We start from the raw sequence: 26,063 nt of genomic DNA on the forward strand, positions 1-26,063 counted from the left end.
GCTGATTTTATTTTTAACATATTAAACCATCATGGATAACAAAATCAGAAACATAAAGGTCAAAAAATGATACGGTCCATGACACATTAAGGAAGCCCTCAGTGATATCCCATGTTTCAGGAGAAAGAAAATCTATTTTTCCACTCCTGGTATCCAGCAACCCCACACTCTCCTCCCCCCGACCCAGCCCACCAAGAAATCTGTCCAAAGCAAACTCTGTAAACAGTGAATGAACATTATTGCCAATGAAATTTCCCTACAGTACATTTGGACAGAGCTAACAGGCTTCCACTGCAGATCAGACACAGAATGCCACCACTTCCCACCGAGGCAATAAGGAACATCGCCGAAACCAACAAGAGACAGATCCTGACCACTTGTGTCCATAACAATAATGCCAATTTTTTTGATTCGCCACAACACATTTCCCTTCTCCCCAATTAAGTTAAATTTCCCCAATTTTTTTTTTAATAATGAAGAAAAATAAGGGCCAATTCAGATACCCTGCAAATAAAGTACACAAAAACAGGATAAGAAATAATGGTTTTCAATTCACTAATTCTGGACAATTCCAACCAAAACAAACTTCTGCAATTCACAACATCATTACAAATATTGGTGTGGCTGTCTTATAACTGGTGTAGAACTCAGATACTAACTCAACAAACTTGGAAACCTTAGCCTCAACATAACATTTTACCCTTTGGTGCGACTGAAATATGATTCTTTTCCATTACTTCACACACAAAGACGCATTTACAAACAGATGAGTAAAAATTCAATGTCAGGAAAATGCATCCTTAACCCACAAAGAGCAATGGGTAATTCCTGATATAACGTTTTCTTTTACCCTTTTTAACCTCAGCAAAATTTGGTCCATACATAGAAATAAACCACATCTTAATTGCTTAAGTTAAATTCCTTTAACAAAAATCTATTTTAATGAAGTACAATCATCCAGCAAGGCACAGCTTAGTGACTATGGCTTAACTGGGAAGCATACCCATGTTTGAACATTTTTTCCTGGAATTTCTTAGCTTTGGCAAAGTAATCCCTGCGCATGAAACCAGCCAAAGGAAGCACGTTACCCATGGATGGTATGGAGGGAACATAGCGAACGCAGTGGCCGGCCCTGTGTAAACATCACACCCAACGTGTCGTCCTAACCATGAGGCACAGGTCAGACACGGTACCGGACCTATTGCGTAGATCTGCACCAACCCAGGACTGTGAGTGACCGTCCTCAGCGTTTATCGTCATGGTTGGGCATGTGCAGCTATCTTAAGAAGGCCCGGTACAGGCACAGAGAGTGTCTGAGCGACAAATCCTGCTCCATGCAAAACAGGAGGTCCCGTAGGCAGACCCTGGTGACCCTCTGGAGGGGCTGCGGCTTTTGGGGAGGCAGAACAGAGGAAGGTAGAGCACCTGGAACCTGACGGAGAGAGCGGGGGAAAGAAAGAGGAGACTTTAGAAGAAACAGAGACAGAGCTGAGTCACTGGATTAAGTTACCATTATAAGTCGCTGCAGGTGCTAATGAGGACTTCACAGGAATCTTCTTGAATCTCCCGGAAAGAAAGCGGGCCTGTTCACTAATGCACAGTCAGCACACAAACTGAACACACACAACTGAAACAGCATATCCAAGTTCCGAGACAGACAGACAGACACCAGGATGACGTGCAGATGAAAATTAAAAACCGCTCTAGCAGGTAAATCAAATGAGAAGCCATGGTGAGCTTAAGCCGGGGCCAGATTATCGGGAAACATTTTATGATGCACTGGCATCGATTTCATCAGCTGCCTATCAGACAGTCAGATAGAGACATTCGCAGGATCGGGGGGGAGCAACCGCACAACATAGCAGGCGGACAGTGGCCAACCTGTGGGGCTCACGGCACCCTGACCAGCACTTCAAATGTTCTCTCTCACACACACACACACACACACACACACACACACACACACACACACACACACACACACAAAATGGTGCCCACAGGCTATGCAACTGGAGCTGGGGAAGGTGCCCCCTGGATGTGGGGCCGGCCCCCACACTCCTCTCCTCTCCCCTTGCCACAGCTGCACTCACACACACTGAGGGCAGGCCTGAAGCCTTCTGCAGAATGCATATTCCTGCCCTTAGAGAGGATTTCCAAAAAAAAAAAAAAAAAACACCACCCTTTCAGGCATTACTGCTGCAAGGGCTTCTGGGTAATCTTGTTCAAAGGCTTTGGGTAATATCTGCAATTTATATAGGCAAAATCTAGCACTTTCAAAATTTCCATACCTAGTTGCCTTAGGGACATTAAATTAAATAAACCAAAAATTAGATACTAATTAAACTAAACTAATACAGAGGATTCTCGACAAAGGTCTTTCATATGCATTTATAGAAATTCCACGGCGTGAGCTGTTTCAAACATGGTACCAGACATTGCAGATTGCATCACAAGTCATTGAAAATTCAGTACAACAAAAGCTGCAGCTCGAATCCATTGATCGACGCAAGGATGTGATGCAAGGCAGCACATATAGTATATAAACAGCACCCGGGACACTCACTCGCATATCAAATTGAGTGTTGGTCATTTGCGGCCAATCACAGTGTACAAAATGTGTCAGGATAAACCTTCATTAACCAGTGAGTTATGAAAATTTCAAAAGATTTTTCTTCAAAAATCCTATCGACTGCAAGCTTCGGGAGAGCAAGACAGAACAACAAAGCCACAATGACAAATAAAGGGATGGATTCACACTAATGTGAAAGCTTTACGTCTGCCTAGATTTAGTTCAGAGGCTTTATAAAGTGAAAAGCATTTTAAAAACACTGATGCAAGAGATGACTACATTTTAATCCATCACTAATTTCACCTTCAATACATCAGCATATATTTATGCTGCCGGCGAAAGTTCAAACCCTTTGATTTTACATGGACTTGAGCAGCTGCGTGCAAAGATTTGGACGCACCATTGCAACTGCGCCTTTAGAAAATAGCAAAAAGTATGTTTCCTTCACACAACCACCCCCGGAGCAAAACGCCCAGGAGCATTTGGGGTGGGGGGGGGGCATTGGGGGCTAAGGAGATGCCTGGGGGTGTGTTAACCCCTCCGGAGGAATGGAGCATCCTGCATCCGCACAATGGATGACAGCCTCGTCACGACTTAGCCGTGCTGACATCTCAATCAAGAGCCGAAGAGCCCGATGCAGGTGCTGATACCGAGAAGGGCAGCGAGGGCAGCGAGGGCAGCACCTCCAGTTCTCGCTCCCATTCTCTTACGAAATACAGCAGCAATAAGACGCACATTTTCAGTACAATTTAATGATGATATGGCATCAACCATAGTAGCACTACCACTTTTCTGAGGCTAAAATATTCAGATCCTTGCAGGCAGTGTTTTGACTATTTCTCCGTCGCCAAGGATAACACGGTAATGTTCTACAAGGTCCTCTTCTTAATCTTCTTGTAAGGGTGCGAATAAAATCAGAGGGAATCTCAACATACCCGCATGCAGTCTGGCCACTTGCCCAGCAGCCTAAGCGCTTGGGGGGGGGGGGTCAGAGTTCACGCGATGGCTGGCAGTTCGAACAGCACATCAATAAACACCATGGCTTTGAAACACTTCGGACTCCCTTGTTATTAAAATGACCTGGACATCTGCTCTGAGCTCCAATCAGGCCTGGATATCAGCTCAAGGTTTACAGTCCTGTGAGTAGGTGGGTGATGGCCAAATTCATTTGAAGATAATATAATTTTCCTTCTTCCTTTACAGAACAGTGATGAGATATCCTTAATGGTCAGGTATTTGCCCTACATTAAAAAGGCTCTCAAAAACATGAACTTTGTGAAGTTAAACTGAATCACAACTCATACACAATAAATTTCAGACATAAATTTAACAAAACCTCCATACTGCAAATATAGCGTAACACGCTTAAATCTACATGCGACTCATACTGTAGGATAGGTAATGATATTTATTTAATTTATTTTAACTTTATGCAACACAACAGGGTCACTGTGTATCTTAACGGGTGCATTTTGTATGAAAGTCCGTCACAAACGTCAAAGGCGTTAGGAAGAAATCTTACACCAGGCCTCAAAGGCCTTTGCATGCTCTACCGTTCCATGTTAATCATTGCTGGAGATGACCTTGCACCAGAATTATTTTATAAACGAACATAATTTAAAGTCCTTTACCAATCCAGCTGAAGTAAGAGCTCGATAAACTCTAAGATCACAGACCAGAAACCACGTCATGCAACTTGGCTGCATGAGTAATCTGTGGAGGTCTAACCGGAATAAGAGTCTGGGTCAGTCTGTGATGTGTGACACTGGAGCCCTCCCAGAGGAGCTGGGCCCTATTCCTCAAGCCCCCCCCCACCCCCATCACACACACAATTAAATCCTTGGGCTATGGCTTTATTTTCAAGACGGTTTCTTTTCAATCTGGCCATCTGGTGTCACTCACCCAAACAGAGCTGGATACGAAGAGGCATGTTAATTCTCACCACTGCATTTTTGCGTGTATAAAATCACAGCTTCCTAATGTACAACTCTACAAAACAGAAGCATGCATCAGAAAACAGCTCTCTTTCAGCATTTTCACATGTACTTACGTTTTGAGCTGAATTAAACAAAATGCAAATAAAATAAAAAGTTAGCAGCCACCACCTCCCGCATTTCTTCCAGCACCCCTCATTCATGCAAAGTGAGAGAAGGGCAACGGCTACCTGGTCTGGCACAGAAGGTCAGAGGTCACAGGAGTCACATGACCGCCCCAGGTCCTGGGGAGAGTAGTGCTCGGCAGTGCAGCTGCCAGCTCAGAGTTGAAAAGGAGGTCAATTCAACAGGATGCAACGGAGGTGCCCGGGGGCCATGTCCTAAATGAAACTAAAACCCCTGGGGATTCGCAGTAACCCAACAGCGACGTCCTTTATAATTCCCTGGAACTTGAGGGAGGTGAAAGTCTGCTTTTTCTGTAGTCATTAGCCTAGGAACCTTTTAGGGAAAAAAGGGGGAAAAACTACCCTCTAGCAGTGTTCAGGACTAAAATCCTTCACCTTCATTCTGCAAAAATAAAAATAACCCGCGTACTCCCTCTTCTGGGCTTTCAAACGATGTTTTTATGGCACGTCAACGCAGCGCCAATATGCGGACTAGGAAAGGGAGGGGGTTTCGTCTTATTCCTTGTAAAAGCTTTTGCACTGAAGTGTCGCACTGGCAGTTGTGTGTGTGTGTGTGTGTGTGTGTGTGTGGGGGGGGGGGAGCTGTGTAGTGAATGTTAACCCTCCCAGCGATGCCTTCGGGAGAGAAATCTCATTAACAGGGTCTCCATTTCATCCCTCCATACGTTTGCTGAAAAGTCTTGGAAAGTGTTCCATTAGCGCTCCCACTACCCCTTAAACAAAAGCGGGCAGGGAGCGAACAGACAGCCCCCACCGTGCGTGCGGTACCCATGTGACATTCACTGTCTGGGGGGGGGGACCTAACCATGTGTGTAATATTTTGAGCAAACAATTCCTGCTAGGCAGGACTGAACCTACCTTGTTGATACCCAAAGCATGCGACATGCATCTTCAAAATCCACACCCCGCTGCCAACGCTTGACTTCCTCTGATGATGTCAAAGCTTGGATGGAGCTTGGGGGGGGGGGGGTGTGATGTGACTTGACCTGACCAACAGAAGGCTCAGGACAGCAGTAAACTAATGTCAGGTATCAGGGGAATATCAAGGGATTTGCTTTAAAATCATTAATCACCTGCTGTAGGTTATGGAAACCAAGCCCAGTCATCTTCACACATCAGAAAGTATACAGACTGTCTAATTATTCATTTATGTTGACATTTTTGTGCGTGTGGGAGTGTCTGACCAGCAGGTGGTGCAGTGCACATCCACTCCCAACGCAAAAAATGCCAGTTTAGGTTCTACCAACTGAAATAAAATTGAGCTTATTTTTTGCTATTTCTACAAGTATGAGACCAGGTACAATAGCATGTGTTTTTCCACATATCCCATCATGCTCTCCTTCTTAAAGTTGAGAACAAGGCCAGCTGTTCATCCGGTGCCCTGGAGCATTTTTGGAGAGTTGGGGACTTTGCTCCAGGGCCCAACAGAGATGTGGTCAGACGGGATTTGAACCAGTGACCATCTGATAACAAGCAGAGACCTAACTGGCTGAGCCACACACCGTCCCCAGTGGTCCATAAAAAGGGTACCAAGGCCAAAATTACTCCTATAAGAAAGTCCAGCAGTATCGTCACTCTGTTTACTGGGCCAGAGTGTCAGCAGAGCCATTAAATGAGATATGGTATGCTGGTTAAAGACTGAAACGGCAAAAGGCTGTGGCTGTTATCTGCGCAATTTGGCTGCAGTTTACCTGTCAGACAAATGGCCAGCGGTTTCAAAGTCTCTCAACCCACGTGTCTCCAAGTTTGAGCGTCGCAACTTCTCAAAAATGCACGACCATCATTTTCGAAAGTCGCCTTTCATCTGCGCTGCCCCCACAGTTACTGGCGGAGCGAGAAACTGCTTACTTCACGCCTCAGCCGTCGCGTCCTGCCGACATTGTTGGCGGTGGGCGACACACCCAACTTTGCATGCGCACAAACGGGCCTTTAGGGTGCGGAGTCTGAAATGCAGGGAGATTAGGCCGTCTCAGGGAGGTGCACGCGGACTCGTATGAAGGGATTCTGCCCATCTTGCATGTTGCCCTTTGTTAAAAATCTTGCTGAGTTCCTTGTGATTCTCCCCAGCTGGTTAATTTTGATATGTCTAATGGGGAAGAGCGCCCCTCGGAGGACTTTTCTGCTTTATGCGCAGAATGTCCCCAAATCCACAAAATTACACCACTGTGAATCTCTTTGATTATATTCGTGTTTCCACACAAATTCTTAGAAAATTAAAACATCTGACCAGAAAGATGGGTGCACTTAACAGCAAATAATTCATATTCTTGCATTTTTTTAGGGACATAAGTCAGCCCAACATTAATACAAGTGAAACTATATAAAACACATAGTGAGATTACATATATACGGCTAATTTTTGCTATTTACTTGCTCTACATGTGAAAGTGCTTAATTGTCAAGTGACGCTTTTCCACTGCCTCCAAGAACCAAGCCGTACCACAACGTCTTCTACTGTAAATTATGTGAGTGGTACCTGCACTGACATGGCCCGGCTTGTGCGCAAACTGAGCTGATTGCGTCACCACCATCTGATTGGCTGAAATGCACAGAGACAAGAAAGAAACAGCGATCTGTACCAATATGCATGGATCAGTAGCATCGCACAATGCAATGCATTGGTACATTCCCAATCTCCAGCTTGAAAAAGTAATACAGAATGGCTGAACGTAAAAGATGCATATTGCATATTTACACAAGCTAATGCTAATTCCCCTAGCATTTGATGCTAACACAACGGTGATTTGCACAGACGTGCTAGCAGAAATGAGCACCTAGTAAATCATGATATACCCCATGTGAACAGTAAAGAATCATCTCTTTGGTTTTATGTCACTGTTGCTCTCCAAACACGTCGATACCTTTATTGTGCCGACCCTTCTGCAGTAGAAAATCCTAAGCGAGCTGGAGCTGAGCTGCAACTAGTGTCTCTCTGCAGTACGGATCTGGTATGGTTTGGTTCCTGTATGTCAGTGAAAAAGCCGAAAAGGACCAAAAGGAGACCATGAGCCTGGCCATATCCGTTTCCCTGGGTACTGGTTCAGAGTGGGGAGAGGGTTCATTGTAAAACACCCCCTTCCCACAGTGTGAGGGAATGGAAGGGTGCCAGGACCTGTGGCATTGTGCTCTGCTTCCAGAAAGTTCCACCCGGCGGAATTTGAGTCGTCACGGTGGGCTTTTGCTCGGTCATGTTGCCTAAAAGGCCCAGCTCACCACTATGTGGAAATCTATGTGGCGACAGGTTCGCCGAAGGCATAGCCTGTGCTGCCGCCCAACACATTACAGACCGGTGTTGTTTTACAAAAAGGGGGCGGTGAGGCGACACATTCAAAATGCTGAAAACGTGCACCAATACCCACAATGGAGATCTGTCTGTTCACGTCAAGAGCAGGTAATGAGAGCGATCATTAGTACAGTCCAACAGCAGAACACAGCTTAGGGAGATGTGTGATTAATGCTGGACCCGCAGAATAACGAATAACGAATAACCTAAATCTATATAAGGGTCCACAACTCTTTACAAAAATAAACAAAAAACCACAATGACAACATGGCTATACCTCTTGGAAAGGGCATGCATTTAGCAGTAATTATTACTGATATTAAGTCAACAACAGAGAGTTGGGTGGGGGGGAGAATTAGAAATGGGGCTGTGTAATCATTCAGGACTGCACACACAAGCTGAGGGGCCGTGGTAGCATGCAGCATAATTGCATTCCCTACCTCATTCCCCGATCCGTAGCCCAGGGAATCGAATGGGCGCTTCTTCCTAGGCCCAATCGCTGCCAGCGCCGTGAGATTTGCATCTCTCTGTTGCATCTGCGCCAATTCCAATTGCTGCATCTGTTCCCCCCGCCACAAGAGAGAAGGAACAAACAAAAGAATGTGACACCATTTTTGAACAGGGCTTGTTTTCCTTAATTCTCTGCTGGGTTTGAAGAGTTGGGGGCTTAACCCTCCGATTTTCTACTCGGGTACGAAGGGAATCTCCAGGGAAACTTCTGCGGGACAAACCACAGAAGCCTTGGAGCTCATCCAGTAAAGACATTCTATTGTTGTCAGATCAAACCCCAGGTGATTTACAGGTTCTCCAGTGAATCACGGCAACAAACCATAGAACAGCAGCTTAATTAACACACACAGAAGACTGCACGGGAGTGCACGCTCCGGGATTAGTTTCTTATGGCACAGACAAAGGCGTGATTCATTTTAAAGAATTTAGAAGAAGATCCGGCTTGAAATGTGGCCAGTGGTACATCCACAAGAAGCGTCAAAGATGATGCTCAAAAGGTGCAGTAGTGCAGAAACACTTAGAGGTACCTCTGTACGACAATGTCAGATCCTGGTGCTTCCAACATAGAGACGCACTCAAGGTTTAACGTGAAAAATAAAAAAAGCATCCAGTCTTCCGTCACAATATCCATGGTCTTTCGGAAGCCCCAAGTATGGTGGTGCACACGCACAAACAAAGTTCCTTGCTCTCCATCTCAACCTTAGGTGCTTTCATTTGATTCTATTCCCATTCGCCGTGGGGTGCTTAATTCCAGATAGCTCCAATATTAGGCTCAATTAAAATAAGCTCCAATTAGCAAAGCCTTTTCTCTCGGGTGAAGAATGTGAGGAAATGGGTATTGGGAAACGTGAAAGTCAGCAAGCGTGAGGCAGACAATGCAAACCAACTTATTCGTCGATTCCTACAGTTGCTATGCAAGGACCTGTGGGACACGCAGCTTAACTACTCCAAGTTATAGTATAAGAAGCCCTACAGCACGATGTGAACTGTGCGAAAACAAGGGCTTCATCAGAGGCAGGAAAAAAAATAAAATAAATACTGGGCCCAGGAAATTAAAAGCCAGAGGCACTTTTCATTTACAACAAAATCCCTGCACCACCTTCAAGCCTAAGAATTATAAGTTGTATCAGATTTACAAAATGAACAATTATCCTTAAAATTGTAGCCTATTGCAGAAGTGTTTTATATATCAGGGTATACACACACACACACACACACACACACACACACACACACACACACACACACACACACACACACAGTTTACGTTCATCTAAAGGACACACAAGTACATCACTATGTTTTATCAGTGACACTGGCAATGGGAGTGTAAGAACCGTCACCCAGAAAGGCATCAGCGTCCCCTTGCCTACAGCTGCCCACGTCCACATTCCCGCCTCTGCCCCAGGGCTGCAGGAAATTACGTGTGATAGCAGGGTAAACCTTGACCTGACTATCGGGGGGGGGGGGGGGGGTATAATCCCCATGAACCAATAGGAGCTTGGAGACAGCAGACCAATCACCCATACCTCTTTGGCTTTCTGCTTCAGCCGGAGCTGCTCTGGGTCTTCGCGGTTGGAGCGACTCTTGAAAGGTAAAGCAATCAATCACAACACAAAAAGACCACGGGGCAGACGTGTAACACAACCTTTCCTGACCACAAGCTTGGCAGACATGTCATTCTCAAATGCAGTCACAGGGTTAATGAATAAACCTCCCACTACTGACTCAAATTGCACTGGATCTTTTAAAATCAGACCCGCCCCCCCCATTTGTCCATCAACGAAGCCAAGCTCTGGCTTCACTCCTGCTTTAGCTGGGTCTCTTTGAAAATCAAACTGAATACATGTAAAGCAGTGTTTCTTAACCCCAGACAGTACACATTTTTGCTCCCTCATGATCAAAAACACTGAACACCTGGTGCAGGTGTGCTGGGAGCTGAGAGGGAGCAAAAATGTGGACTGTCTGGGGATCCCCAGGGACTGTGTTGAGAAACACTGATGTACAGTAAGTGCTTGTGACCCAGGAATCAAGAACTGTCAATATGAAGCACCGTGAATGGTGACACTTCTGACATGCGACTCATCCCCAATAGGCGAATGATGCGACGTGATGTGCGACACATGACTCCCTCTCACTTTGGCCACGCGCAGCAGAATCTCACGCTCCTCCTGTTCCTTGCGTTGCTTCTCCAGACGGTCTAGCTGCTCTAGGAATTTAAGCTGCGACCGGGTGTCACTTATTTGCCTTTGATGGAAGTCATCCTGAGATTTGGAAGATTGAGGGGAAAAAAATAAAATCTGTTAACTGCCATCTTGCACCATATTCACAAGCACCCAACATGCAAGCATCTTTACAGGGGAAAAATGTATCTCTTGCTTTCTAGATAATATAAAACAGTACATGGTTTGAACAATGCTAATGAAAGTATTTTCTTCAGTAGGGTGGGGTAAAGTATTTATTGGTAAAACCTCACTGTGGGTGGGACTACTGCCAATCATTGACAGAGGTGAGATTTCATTGGTTAAACCATGCCATAATTAAGCTTCTTATTTAACACCAAGAGCAATAAGAGAGAGAGACCTTGTGGGATATCTTGCGATGCTGTGCCACTGCCGTGAGTTTCTCCAACAGCCCCCTGAGTCGCTCCTGCGTCGCATGGGAAACCAGGCTGACTGCATCCGGGCTGACATCTGCTATGCCGTGCCTCTTACCTGCCGGGGCATTGAGAGCGCATCACACCTTTACACAGGCTGCGCAAGGAAGGAATTAATCAGCACGGCAGGTACGTAGGCCCCAGAAAGTCAACCACGTTAACAGATGGGGGGGGGGGGGGTGAAAAAAGAAAGGAAATTAAACCCACCCCCCACCACCCACCCATAAAGTCACAACTTCAAAAAGGATTGCAGACATTGCATTAATAAAACCTTGCCTGCAGCATGAGGGTAACAGGCACTAGCTTGTTTGCCATGCCTGGGGAAACCATTCTGTCAGCAAGGTCATTCATAGGACACCGACAACATGGACACGAGTCAACGTCCAAAACAGAGCCGACTGAGGGGACGACCAATTAAATAAAAGATTATTTATAAAAATAAATACAATAAAATTTTAAAAAAAGAGACGTCTCGTTCCCTGTAAGACCGCCTTACAGAACGGGGACAATCTTGAGCATACTACAGCTCAAACAAAATGCTTTGACTGTCAGTAAGAAATTGGAACAAACGTGCGTTTTAAGATACAACTGGATCGCCTCAGACTTGCAGTTTGCTCGATATTTTCCAGTCACGATTGAAGTTTGCATCAACAGCTGCTGCTACACTTCATATCTCTTTATTGAATCAGACACACTTTTCCGTCTCACGCAGACAGACCTCCCTCAGAATTATTGGAGCCATATAGCCAGTGATACAGGGGCTTGAGAGACCAATGCCAAGCAGCCCCAACCCCCAGATTAGAGACTGGGAAGCTGCACATTTAAATCTCTTATTTGAGCCTGCTAAAGGCTCAATTTCCATTTTGATAAATTTCACGTGTGGAATGGTGCTTCTGGCAGGCTGGGGGCCTCACCCATCTCCTCACCTCAGTGCAGATCTTTTCATGGGGTCTATGCTGGCTGAAACCCAAAGAGCACAGCCATACAGGTACCATCCACAAACACATCCCACTTACAAAAATTCCATTGGCTGATGATGCAAAAATCTTTGGAAAAATTGTAAAAGAAAAAATGTACATATACCTGTAGAAAGTGATAAGTGGGTCACTTAAGGAACACGTGTATGAAAAACATCTTTCACTAGGGTATTTGCACAGATCAGTTGTTAAATGGACCAGTACTGGTGCAGATTTAGCATGCTAATGATTACTCAGTGTCAAATCAGCTGTGTTTAGCCCACTTCCCAGCGCTTATTTTCCCATCACCTTCACAGAGGCAGAGATTGAAGGACATAAGGACAGTTACTGGAGGGTTTCAAAGCCTTTTTTGCCATTACAGATGAAAGGTTCCTTGCTTAGCAAAGTATCACAATAAGGCTACAGACTACATCCACAAATGGTCCGGTAACCTCCCCCAGGAAAAACTCCAAATATTTACAAGTAGTCCTTAAGAAACCCAAAGGGTATTAGAGGAGCTTTACACACCCCCCAGGATTAAAAAAGCTAAAACATTAAACACTAGCCTTTTGCATTCCAAAAGTCCTTAAGGTTCTGCTAGATCAGGCAGGTTCTGGAGGACACTGTAAGCTATGGACCCAGTTTGGTTTCTATTCAGGGGTCTAAATGTGTTGTCATACTGCTTTCCCAGACTCCCGGCGCATTAGTTACAAGCCTGTTGCTTGCTCTTTATCTGGGTGGTGGAAAAAAGTGTGTGTGTGTGGGGGGGGGGGGTGGTCCCAAAATAAATACATACCCCAAGAGAGAGCTATCCAATAACAATGTTGCTGTGATCCTGACTTTTAGACTTACCAGGCTCAGACCGTTTTCACTTTCTACTTAGCCTAGGTTAAATGCTGCTTAAATGATGCAGACTTAAAGTAAAACAGCGATCAAATATCTGGAGCTGGACTCTGCACTTACTGCACATTCACAGCCATTTTCACTGCGGAACTATATGCACTTTTCAAATGGCCATTCTTGTATTTCCAAAAACAATGAATCAATGCTTCACTCAGATTTTAATCATCCAAGTTCCCAAGAGAGACAAGATCACTAGACTGACCTCAGCAGTTATGAAGACCTGGGAACATCTGATGCTGGCCTATCTCAAGTCCATCACAGACTGCCTTCTTGACGGTCTGCAATTTGCATACAGAACATAGCACTCAGTGGAGGATGCAGTCAAACTGTCCCTCCACCACATTCTCCAACATCTGGACTCCCCCAACAAATATCAGGATCCTGTTTGCAGACTTCAGCTCAGCTTTCAATAATATTGTCTCCTCACTTCTCCACAGCAAGCTGACTCGGCTAGCTCAGCTGTTCCCATAAGCATCTGCCAGTGGATTACCAGCTCCCAGGAAGCAGTATGTAAGGTTGGGACCCCACCAGTCTAACCCTATGGCCATCAGCACAGGATCCCCCTAGGGATGTGTCCTCTCACCTCTCCTGTTTCCACTGTACACAAATTACTGAACCTCTGCAGACAAGTCAATCAAAATCTTTGCGGATGACACAATGGTAGTGGGAACGATGAGACCTCCTATCGCAGAGAAGTGAGCTATCTTGCTGCCTGTTGTGCCAGCAACAGCCTGGAACTCAATTTAGTTAAGACAATGGAAATGAGAGTCAACCTTAACCACCAACCCCTTGCCTACCTTCACCTGGATATTAACAGCCCAGCCACGTCTTTTGTCAGGTCTTTCAAATTCCTGGGGACCACCATCACCAGCAGATTAAAGTGTGGCATGCAAGTCACCTCCATCAACAAAAAAAGCCCAGAAAGGACTGGACTGTTCTTCCTATGCCAACTCAAGAAACTCAACACATCCTACTAAACTTGTACTCTGCCATCATTGAGAGTGTCCTCCATAACATCCTCCATCACCATCTAGTTTCCTGCTTCCTCCACCTTCTCCAAGACCAGCTAACAACGTGTGGCTCGCTCAGCTGAGATGATCCCAGGCTGTCGGCCGCCAGCACTAGAAGATCTGCTCCCCGCCAGAGCAAAGAGGGGAGCTGGGGAGATTGAAGCCGATTCCACCCACCCAGACAGTCACCTCTTCGAACTGCCATGGTTCTTGGTTAATGTTCAACTTACCGTCTTAAGCAATCTGGCACTGTTCTGTGGACTGTCCCCCTCTATGTCTTGTAAATTTGTTCTGTACTTCATGTTTGACACCAAGTCACAAAATTCGCACATAAATTTTGCAATAAATTCACACAAAAATTCACAATAAAGTGAATTCTGATCATCAAAATTTAGAGTTTACTGGATTTTAAAGCCTACTAGCTGCTCACTCTGAACCCAGTTCCATATTACCTATAACATAGTACTCTAAGGAACATACTTAGAAAGACTTAATTTCAACAAATCACAGAGCAAATGCAAGCTGGACTCACATTTACTTGAATGTCACAGGTTTTAAACCAGCCTTGGACTCTTGTGAACCATCAGGACTGATTGCGACAGACCAACCATATTGCTGAGTCTACAGAAAGACTCACTAATGCCCTCCTGCAAGCTTAACAAAAAAACCAAACAAAGCTTTATGCAGACATTTCACCAATTTCCTTCATTCTCTTTTTCAGCATATATTTATAGACATCCACAAAGGTATTCTACCCTATGGTTCTGTGCATGCTAAACCAACACTTCAGTAAAAGTAAAAAAAAAAAAAAAAAAAAAAATTGTAATTACATGCATGTCTACATTTTACCCTTTTCTGCACCAATTAAGATCAGCTCCTGAAACCGGTAAGAAGAATAGACAGAGGTGGCCTGGAAGGAGCTCGATCTCCATAAAGCTCTCCTCTCCACAGCCCTCCAGCTTTGGAAGACCTCCTTTTATTTTATTTTGTTCATCACTGCAAGATTGATTTCCACTTCACGGGCAAGTTTGTTCAATATCACAGGCATTTACATATTGCTTAACAAGAACATCAGCCGCTGATGCCACTGATCAAAGAGTTTTCATTCAACTCCCACTTTCAAAAAACGCAGACAATGGAAAAAAAAACGTCTGTTTCAGCAGCACGAGGGCCTGCATCTCAAATGGAGCATTTGTGCCCAGAAGCAAAAAAAAAAAACCCAACTCAATCAAGTGATGTAGACAAAAGCATTTACCTTCCAAAACATACATTCCAAAGCACAATCAACCACAACAGAAGTTATTCCCACAATTCATAATTAGTCAAAGACAATGGGTAATAAAAGACAGCATTATACCCCCTCCACAGATTTAAAACACACAAAAGATTCAAAACGCAAATAAATGTTGAACCAAACATGTCCAGACAAAATGGCACCTGGGAAATCCCCCCCAAACCCATTACACCACCCTGCCCTCAAGTGTCCTGGGGTGTGGTATCTGTAGTCATTTGCCCTAGGGGGCCGAATCGGCTGCAGGCCAGGAGTGCCTGGGGCAAACCCCCCTCACCTACGGCCAGAGCAGCAACAAAGCTTTCTGAACTCCCCAGCAGAGTGGCAGAAAGCGCTCAATGATTCCAGACCATCAATCGCCCTGTAGGGACAGGACGCCCTAACTCTACCCCCACCTCCCGCCAACAACCCCTGGGGCTAGTGCCTCCATCCGTGCTTCAGAGGCTGCTGTGCACGCAAACACATGCACACACAGCCTTTCACGGAGATGGCCTCCCCACATCCATCAGCCCATTCAGACCACATTAAACACAGCAAGGAAGCTCACCCTCCAGTTGAAAATCGACCCATTGCAAAGGGTGCTGTTTATTTTAATTGGTACGTAATGACAATGAATTATTAAAATGGTTTAAAAAAAACACACAACAAAAATCAGTGGAGCATATACACAAGCTGGTGCACTTCACACTTCCTAACTCCATGCAGGAGGCTCTTAGTGTGAGTGCAGTAATAATTCAGTAATTAAACTAACAAAAATAACAAATTGGGCTTACAAAGTCTGCTGTGCATCTGTTCTAAAACAACCGACGACACACTAAGCTTCCCAAAGCAGAGGAAGTGACATCCAACGGACTCCCACTTCTCCAACTACAAGCGTGCTGTGAAGATGCTGATCCTCTTGATTTAGGGGCAGAATGGACTATTTCACAGGCAAACAAAGTCAGTAAAAAGGCACACCTGTGTTTCGGAGACATGCAAGCAGTCCAAAAATGAGTACTGGGTACAAAACGGGGTGGGTATTTGTGTAGTGACATTTTAATAGCCTATTTTACCCTGAGGGCCATCTACTCCATTCCTGAGTCCCAAGGGGTTAATGCCCCCTAGTCCCTGGTGAGTAGGTTTTAAAGCCCACCCCCACACTCACTGTATTTGTATTACACCTGAACACTAGGTAGCTATAACAAAAATGCAAACTAAACCGGACAGCACAGGTCAAGCAAGCTGCTACCCAACACAAGTGGAACAGTACAAGGGACGACCAACACTAGACTATTAAAGATTTTATAATGTACACCTTCAGACAAAATATTCCAACATTCCCATAATAAAACTGCAATTCAAAACACCAACAAGCATCAAAATCCTTATTAAAAAAGTTAAAAAAAATATTGCCTGGTGGGAGAATATCTGATGACATTACAGGAATTCCAAGAGGAATGGACAGCATGAGCTGGAAACATGAAAGCGGTCAACAGACAGCCAAGTCAGGGGTTCAAACAGCAGCCTCAAAATGTCTACGCACAGGTTTTATTTTGTGCAAGATGGAAAGGAAAAATCCACACAAAACACTGACACTGCAGCCACAATAAAGCCCATGCTAGGTTATGGCACTTTTTAAATATTTTCACATTACCTCAACAAAATCTGCAGCGATAGCATTCTTGTGAGCAAGAAGGAACGGACTGGGAGGCACGACCCGCTGCTTTTAATCAACACTGCCACCTGCTGGACACAAATGGCTTTCACTAAGGAGTCCTGCAAGTGCTGCAGGTCAGGCGCCAAGCTGAAATCACACCATGCCCTGAAGCAAGTGCATTCCTGCCTTTCCATGTTTCAAGTATGTTAAAGTCACAGAGGCATAATTATATTAATGAGATTGTTTAATTTTCTGGGGTAGTTAAACCACAGGCTGCTGTTGCAGAAATATTTCAAGTCAAAAATTTCAGCATGGGGGGGGGGACTACCCTCCACATTCTGAATTCAAAAGAGCTTCATTTTGATTTATGTAAAGTTCATGAGTAACAAATGGCAATCAAGAAATAATGCAAACCTGCAGCAAAACGCAGGCAGATACATTAACCAACCATATATCAACGTCTTTATAAAATTTCCCTCTGCTGCCTTCACCTACATCATGTGGCACATTGCAGCAGACCACACAAAACACTTTTTGGAGGGTGCCTGATATTTTTGGAGATCTGTGACCTGCGGGTATCATGCAACTCTGAAGCAGTAAGAAGCCAAGTGCCCACCAAGGCAAATTCCATCCAGATCCTCAACACTTCTGCTGGACAAGAGGGAGAGACCACTTTAGATTAGATTAGACTACCTTTATTGACCCCAATAGGAAATGCCTGTGTGCACTGGCCTGTATAGATGGACTCACAAAGGCTATTGCATCGGAGACCGGTCAGGAGTGGCTTCCGGTGACCAACAGTATTCAGTATCTCCACTTACTCTAAGATCAGCAGGTCCATTAAACCATGCAGTGCTCAATGCTGCGATTAATCTCACACTGGTTTTTAAAACTACAGCAACTGCAGTGCTTAACGTCTGTGCAGACCCCAAAGAAGGAAAAAAAGAGCAGAAACTCAGGCATCCCCAAGGGATTAAAAGATAAAGAAATTCACCCCTGTCGGTTCTCCAGCCCTGTATACATTCCCTTCATATCCATATTGATGCAAATCATTGCAGACTGCTGGCTACTTGTTAAGGATAAGTAAGAGAATAAAATGGGAAGGCACACTCCTTTTCTCTAAGCATATCACAGCACATGGTTGTAGACACGATCACAGGGGTGAATGAAAAATAACCAAATCGTGCACTGGCACATTCCTATTCAGGTCTCCTGCTCACAAAAAGGCCAAGAGTACCGCCAAAAATGTGAATTACGATGATTCATAAGGAACAACCTACACTAAACATGTACTATGAAAGTGTAGGGCACGCCTTTTAAGTCAGAACACATTCCAAGATCAAGAGCTACAAAGGAAGGCTGCAAATGCAAGTAAATTGAACAGGTACCAGTGTCCATAATCCGCTTCTGCAAGATACCAGCCGGGAGAAACGGCTCGTCTCGGCAGGAGCGTACGATGGAGCCCACGTGCTCCGCGTTAGTGGCGAGGATGCGGGCGCTCTCTTCGCTCAGGTTCACCCCTGCCATGGAGGCCACATCATTGATGTCATCTTCGTCTCTGACAAAAATCAACACAATCCTGATGAGGAATCAGTTCAGGGTACCTTGACAACTTAGCCATTTGTCTAGTGTTTAGTACAACACCAAAAACATGACCACGAGTTTGGTTCAAAGGGACAAAAATTGCCAAATCAAACTATTCTTCAAAGAATCAAGCCTGCTGAACTTCTTAGACAAACAGGTGTCATTACCTGAAGGTCCCAAGCATGTTGTCCCTGAAGCTGTTTTTCTGCACCTGGGGAGGCAGCATGCTGTTCATTTTCGACACCTGAAGAGGACCCTGCTTTATAATACCTCCTGAGAAAAAAATGGAGGTGGGGGATTAGCACCCTGATAAAATGCTCTATTTTTTTTACAAAGAAATCTGGATAAAGGACAATAAGGTGAAATAAATGCAACACAAGGTATTCCATATAAATGCGAAGGCTGTGTTGCATCAAACCAAGAGTCAAATACACAAATTCAAAATATAGGAATTATTTTTTTGGTTATTTTGATCTGGTGGGCAAATTAGCTGCATTTAAAAGTGATGCTACAAAAACTGCTCGTAAAAGGTGGCACAGTATCTGGAGAAAAACACAAATGTCAGAAGTTTAAACCAGTTGGCACAGTCAACGTTTCTCCTATTTGCCAGTTCCGTGCAGCGTACATCTAATTGCTGCCACCGGGTCATGGCACTGCAGAAGCAAGCCTTGGAATTCTGAGACCTTGTAGGCGAATGCTGGCATTTCTGCATGACTCCACTATGCAGCAGAGGCTAAGGCGGGGGGGGCGGGGGGAGGGACGACCTGGACAGCACCCACCCCGTCGCTCAAACCGCTATTCCCGGTCTCACCCCAGCTCCATCGTTATTCCTCGGATCACACAGTAAGAAACACGGCCCTGAAGAGATGTGTGTGCGTGCATGCGCGCGTGTGTCCTACGTACAATAACACTCAGAATACAGCTGGAAGCACTGACACATATTTGCTCACGCTGAGCACATCCCCGGGCATGACACCCCTGCCGTCCTCTATACACCATCTCCAGAAGGGCCGTTATTTTATGCATTAATGACTAGATGCATAAAACTATCCGAGAAATATGCTTTTTTTTCCCAAGGCAGATAGTGTCTGATGATAGCCAAGAAAACTCCCACAAGCAAGACTTAATGAACACTCACACCAAGAGGAGGAGGAGGAGAACATGTGATAAACAAGCTCAGATTGTGGAAGGAGGCAATGCAAGTTTCTAAAGTCTTCTTTTCCCTCCCCCCTCCCCAGCACCCCACCGCCGTACCCTCCCCAGATGGTATCAGCACGATCGATCTGTCAGCTCTAAACATCATTAAAAACAAGGCTGCTCTAGCACCAACTTGAATTAATACACTTTTCCATAAAAAAACCACCTAGAAGTCAAGAAGCATTTTGCATTAGTGCCATGAGGCATAAGTGGTGACTGTCACGTTACTGAGATGGTCTGATGACGGCATTCGTCAAGCAAGCGTGAGGACTGTCAATCAACCAAGCTGAAGGGAGTACATCACCTTATCATCAATGATAAAAAAGGACAGATGGTGACAGAATCACATGTAATCATCAGCTGAAATTTCGCACTTAAATTAGAGGGATTTGCTGACCACTTATAGATTAACAAAGATTTTAACAAAAAAAAATATTTTTCTTAAGCATAAAGAACATACTGAACATTAGCAGATGCCTTTATCCAAAGCAACACACATTTTTGTGAAAACAGGATCAGACAGTCCATGGAAAAACTGGGGGTTTAAGGGCCTGTCTCAGAACCGTACAGTAACTTCACTCAACCGACCTTGGGGTTTGAACCAGCGACCTTCTGATCTCAGGAACAACATCCTGAACCACTGAGCCACACACTGCCACATACTTGGAGAGATCCTGAGCCAGTCCTACAGCCATTTCGCTCCACCCACCTCCACCCTCCTCCAGTGGACATTCAGCTGCCTCACTCTCCCCTATCTGCGGCACCCCTCCCCTCTCGATTTGCCCCCCGGGTCACACATACCCGTGGGATTTGTGGCAGTTTGCGGCACAGGCCTTCGCTGAGCTTGTTGGCCATGGCCCAGCACAGGCACAGACTGCGCTGTCGTCACAGACTGTTTTATCATGACCCCTCTGGGCTGGTGAATCACCTGGGAAAAAAAGTAAACAAGGTGTGTGCAATAAATAAATAGTCACACACAGATATTTTGTCGTTCACATAAGGGAGCATTTCAGGGCAGTTCCGCTAATGGTTTTAAAGTTATAATAATGATAATTACTTATAGCTAAAATTTCATTGTTATGATAAAATAATGGGTACCACTTTACAATAAGGCTCCCTTTTGCCACTTGTAAACGGTAGTAACTCATTAATAAAAAGTGTTTTAACTTTGTAAATTATTAAATAGACAAATTTAAACAAGTGTTACAACCTAATTAATAACCAGATTATAAACCATTCATAAACCCTTTATATGGGTAGCCTTATTGTAACGTAGCACCAAATAATGAATAATGAATGGTTATTCCCGGCCTCATAGCTTAGGGATAGGCTCCAGACCTCCCGCGATTTTACAAAGGACACACAGGAGCAGAAATTGGATGGATGGGCTTTTGATGAGGCACATTTGAAGAGGAAAATAAAAAAAAAAAAAAAATAATCCATCCACCTTCCAACCGCTTATCCAGAATGGGTGCAGATTCCTAATCTTTTGCACAATCTCTGGCATGGTGAAGAGGTTACATTTAAAGGCGAGAGTGTTCTGCAGGAGTGTCGAATTAGAGGCACCCTTGTCATGGCTGGCAGTCAGTCAGTCAGTCACGAAATCCTGGCTTGGGGCCACGACTAAATTAAGCATTTTACATTCATCATTGTGTCTTTTCTCGGGACTAGCTGGGAGCTGCAGGCTGTACCGTCACACAACTTTTTCAAAGGGCCTCAGATTAAAGTCACTGAAGTTTCCAGCGGGTTTGAAGCCGTGATCCCGTTAAGGATCACACCCCGGGCCACAACTGTGTCTCTGAGAACTCTGAACATCAGAGCCCAACGATGAGCGAGTCTGCAGTGGAAGAACTGAGGGGGGGGGAGGGAGGACCAAGAAGTGTCCCTTCTAGAACATTTAATTATGGCTCCACATTACTCATTACTTTTACAGGCCTTTACAGCGATGTTCAAATGCAGAACTAGCAAAAAAATAAAAAATAAATAGAAAATTTACACAAGAGGGTGATTCTCACACGGGGTGCAATATGACACTGTCAGAAATTGAATCACAGAAAAACAAGAATATGCAAATGCTATTATATATAAGGTACACTTGACAGGAAAGTGAAAACAATGAAATCCATGTGCCCTTGTGTCAGAAACGATTTCAAATTAGTTCCATTTCACAAGACTGATGAGGGCCAAAGGACTTAAATGGATTACATCTTACCCAGGGCAAGATCATCTTCGGGAAAGGAAATTAAGACAAAGTGCAGAGAAAACATGACAGAAACGAACTACACAAGAGTAACCTCTGAGGAACCCAAAGTACAGAATTATCCATAAAAATAATAATAAACTCACTTAAAACAAGATTACAATGTAAATGTTGTTTTGCTGCTGTGCTCCAGCACTGGTTGTTTTGCTAGGAATAATGGGGCAGACTGTTTTAAAAGAGGGTGCATCCTTCGTGGGACACAGAGCAAGCAAACAAGGCACACCAGGAGAAGGTTTGTCCCCAGATGAAATGGCACTTTCCTATAAACTTAGAAGAGAAACTGAAAGTCTCCATTTTAATTTATCAGCAAAACATGTGAAATACAACTCAAGTTAGAGATAAAAGATGGAGAGCACCTTACAGTCACGTCTGCTGGCCAAAGGACAGTGTTGCCCTGGACGTCTGCGTCCTGCACAGTGCAGGGAGAAATGGGTGGGACTTACCAGCTGGGTGGGCCGGTTTGGCTGTACGGGTTTTAGGGGCTGGGCCTTGTTTGCAGCACCAGTCGATGCCAGGGTAGGCGAGGCTGCGGGTGGGGGTTTGGCAGCTGGCTGCGGGTCACACTGCTGGATGAAAAGCTGGGAGCTTGGGGTCAGCTGCCGGACAGCAGGAAGACTCCTCTGGGGAGACATGGCTAATTCAAAACACATAACCCTACATGCCAGAGATATAGGGCCTAAACCAAGAACATACTGCATTAGGTGCCGAACGCTTCGGACAGACCAAGACCAAGTGAAAACCACTGACCTCTTACAATATGCAACAGAAAAACTGGTTTGAATTGTATTTCAAAAGATTTTTTTGGCAAGGAAACCTACCTTAAGAAATGGAACAAGATATGGCTGGGGAGACGACTTCAGCTCAGTATACAGCCGGTCAGTAAATTCCTCCGGTTCGATTTTTCCATCCTTTTACATAAAATATTAAAAATCATGTTAAAAGGAGATATTTTTCTGATGCACTTGACAACAAAACAACCATGGAAAGCTGCCTGTTCGCCTTACAAGAAGATTCCTAACTAGTTCCTTGACATTGTTCGCCATTTCGGCTGAATGGGTACCGCTGGATGCCAGCTTAATTAACGTCACCAGAAAGTTCTTGCACTTCTTGACATTCTCAAGGGTTTCCTGGGAGAAAAGAAAAATTCTCAACTTCACAATTAAAAATGTTTGTGCTACAAACAAACAAACAAGCAAGCAGAATAAAAACAAACACAGATCCTCATATTCTACCAATCTGAGGAGGCCTTACGGCAGAGATGGCTGTGGGTGCAGTCTTGGCGGTCTCGCTTTTAGCAGGAATGATCAAAGGTGCCGGTCCAGGTGTGGGCAGAGCCGGTCGTCCAGTCTGACCAGTGCTATTTAATGCCTAAAATGAACCGATTACAGCCCCTGAAAACCAAAAACCAAGGCCGTCTCTCTCCTTCAGCTGGGGATAGAGGCAGAAACTAGGCCATAGAAGCCATGTAATTATTTTGCATACGGAAAAACAATAACAGCAAAACTATGAAATAAAGAGAATCTTTATTCAATACACACACACATTTTAGACTTAAAACAGAAGATTGAAGCACATTCCTGATAAACACAATTTTCTAAGACATTTTCAGACATTCTGATGCAACGAGGCATCAGACTCCTAACTCTGCAAGAGAAGCCTCCGCATGCACATCCCTAACCACAGGCCAAGCTGATATAACATCACAAGTGTTCTGCCTGCTAAAGACACCTAAATGTACTGATGAACAATTCATTTCACCAGATGGCCAGTTCGAGTACTTCCAGTCTAAAACTGTTCCTTGTTAGCCCAGAGCAGAGAGCACATACCGTTTTCCATAGTTATTCACCAGTACAACTTAACATCAAAGTAACTCAGATGCACAAGTACTGCATCCTACCTTTACGACAGATACCTTCTGGAACGAAGACACTGCTGCATCATTTGGTGGAGGGGGCACTTTTATTACATGGGCGGTGTCTGGTTTTTTAATTATCGCTGATGTGGAAGCCTACACAAACAAATGAGTTTGGGAACATATACATTATTCAGAACCATAATTACCGCACACACACACACACACACACACACACACACACACACACACAAATGGCAAATGAGCATTCCTTACATGTGAAACTTAATGCAGGAAAAATTACCAGCACTAAATCCTTAACTTTATTACCTGCTGTCATTTTTATATAGGATAACTATTGCTCAGCAAACCCTTCACCAAAATGACTTAATATTTTAATATTTTACTGGAATAATTCAGGTGATGCGGTTTCAGTAAGAGTACAAGACAACCCATCCCTCAGACCTGACTGGATAAGCAGCAGCCCACACAAGCAGCCTCACAGCTGTGCATTAGCTAGCATTGTACACAAGCAGCCTCACAGCTGTGCACTAGCGTTGTACATTCTGTCCAAATGGCAAAGTACCTCCTGTTGTTGCACCACCTACCTGTGGCACTGGCACTCTAACAAGGGCAGCTCCTGTAGAGGGTCTAGGAACTATCCCCTGGGCTTGAGCCTGCGCTAGGGCCTGCTGGGACACCAGCATCAGCTGCCCACTGTCACTCCGGATGAGCACCATACCTGAACACACACACAGCACAGGTGAAACAGAAAATTACTTTAAGCTACTATGAAATCATTTTTACCAGTCTTTTTAGGGAGGATGCAACCAACTCTACTACTATTTAGTCACAGACTACATCATAGCTGCAAATTATTTTCTGTATGGTACCATAAAGTGTCACAGCCAGAAGATGCAATGTTACCCTCATATAAGATACAATAATCAAGCAGGGAGTATGAGACAAATCACCCTTCTTACCTTGAGGAATCTGGAAATTGGCTGGCAGTTGGACGGTGGTACTGACGGGTGCTCGGGGCCCCGTGCTTTGCTGAGGAACGGCCGCCCTCGGCAGAGTGATGACAGCACCCTTGGAGGGCCCCTGGGTTATAGTCGCTACTCGTGTCACTTTGGAAGCAGGTGCCACACCAGTTGTAACCGATCCAGTGTTTGGCACTGCGACCAAGCCCACACCGTAGCCGGCCTGGCCCCCAGCGTTTCCAGCTCCTGACGACACCGAAGTGCTCACTTGAATAATTTTGGTACTGATTTTGGTACCAGTGCTGGACACGATGGGCGAGCCACCGCCAGTTATAGCTTTGGGCGCCGCGTTGCCTACGGGTGACTTTGTTCTGCAGTTTAAAACATTTGCGCTCAGCTGGCTGCAGGCGACCGCCATCGTCTGAGCGGGTACCGGGTGCGGGACAGCGATGGGGGGGTCGGACACGGCGGCAGGCGACGCACTCACAGCAGGAGGCGCGCACCCACCGCAAGCGGCCTCTGGACGCAATCCAGCCGAGTCGCCGCTGCCATTAACGCACGGTACATCGACCGGCCCAATGTCAGGCGTAGCGGTAACAGCCGGCGCTCCCCCTTGCAACTGACTCGACGTCTCCTCCACCTTCGCTTCGGTTTCGGAGAATGACATTTAATGCTGTCGTCGCTCCTAACTTGGGAATAGTTACTTTAAAGTTCAGGCGACCCGAGAGAAGCTGGCTCACATTAACGTTGACGTAGAGAGGTCGGGGAGCTAAGCAGGCTGTACCTTACGATTACTTTGTGAGAATGCGGCCAAATGCGGCATCATATTGATTTAAAAAGCGCGGTTTCGCTTTCACCTTGAAGTAGCACTTGGCAACAAAGCGAAGACAGCCTGAATGCGCGCCGGCGTGCTGACGGCGCGTGCTGAAGCGGCACGCGGTCCTCCCAGTCTGCGGGGCTCCTGCCCCACCTCACACGCTCAAAAGCTAACACTTGAGGAAGGGGAAAGCGCACCTCCAACACCGTCCAGAGTTTGCCTTCTGGGTATGATCGTCCAACTCACCACGCACAGTGAGCGCAGCCATGTTTATGTACCCATGTGGAAATACGTGACGTCTCGGCTTTAAAGCAGACATGTGGCATAAATTTGTAAGACACGCCCATCATACGCCTGGACCTGTCAACGCGCTGTGGGATTACATCCCCGATTAGTCATAGAATTGAAGAGTTGCGTGCTACCCTGCGGTTAGATAC

General features: G+C 45.2%; 1 protein-coding gene across 3 annotated transcripts; it reads right to left on the reverse strand.

Moving 5' to 3' along the window:
• LOC125742187 (transcription initiation factor TFIID subunit 4-like) lies at positions 1-25,911 on the reverse strand. Of its 3 annotated transcripts, none has more exons than XM_049013941.1 (15): positions 24,810-25,911; positions 24,435-24,568; positions 23,887-23,982; positions 23,226-23,342; positions 22,979-23,101; positions 22,793-22,882; positions 22,418-22,594; positions 20,516-20,642; positions 18,685-18,790; positions 18,322-18,491; positions 11,065-11,195; positions 10,620-10,745; positions 10,011-10,067; positions 8,412-8,531; positions 1-1,432 (listed from the first exon to the last, which is right to left on the reverse strand). In XM_049013941.1, the coding sequence occupies exons 1-15, from the start codon at positions 25,474-25,476 to the stop codon at positions 1,277-1,279; spliced, it is 2,397 nt and encodes a 798-aa protein (XP_048869898.1). In that variant the 5' UTR covers positions 25,477-25,911; the 3' UTR covers positions 1-1,276. The 3 variants fall into 3 exon arrangements, with proteins under 3 accessions (XP_048869898.1, XP_048869892.1, XP_048869908.1); XM_049013935.1 differs by having other exon boundaries at positions 23,872-23,982; XM_049013951.1 differs by lacking the exons at positions 18,322-18,491; positions 18,685-18,790 and having other exon boundaries at positions 23,872-23,982.
• Between the last annotated feature and the right edge of the window lie 152 nt (positions 25,912-26,063).

This window comes from Brienomyrus brachyistius, chromosome 1 (assembly GCF_023856365.1).
Source record: "Brienomyrus brachyistius isolate T26 chromosome 1, BBRACH_0.4, whole genome shotgun sequence".
Taxonomy (NCBI): Eukaryota; Metazoa; Chordata; class Actinopteri; order Osteoglossiformes; family Mormyridae; genus Brienomyrus; species Brienomyrus brachyistius.

What these genes read in the sequence shown, in the direction of transcription:
- LOC125742187 (XM_049013935.1), bottom strand. Translation starts at nt 25,476, where the DNA reads ATGTCATTCTCCGAAACCGAAGCGAAGGTGGAGGAGACGTCGAGTCAG. An exon ending in AGAAGGTATCTGTCGTAAAG is followed by an intron (nt 23,343 to 23,871) that starts GTAGGATGCAGT and finishes GGTTCATTTTAG; the next exon opens with GCATTAAATAGCACTGGTCA. An exon ending in GCTACGGATCGGGGAATGAG is followed by an intron (nt 1,433 to 8,411) that starts GTAGGGAATGCA and finishes TCTCTCCGTCAG; the next exon opens with GTTCCAGGTGCTCTACCTTC.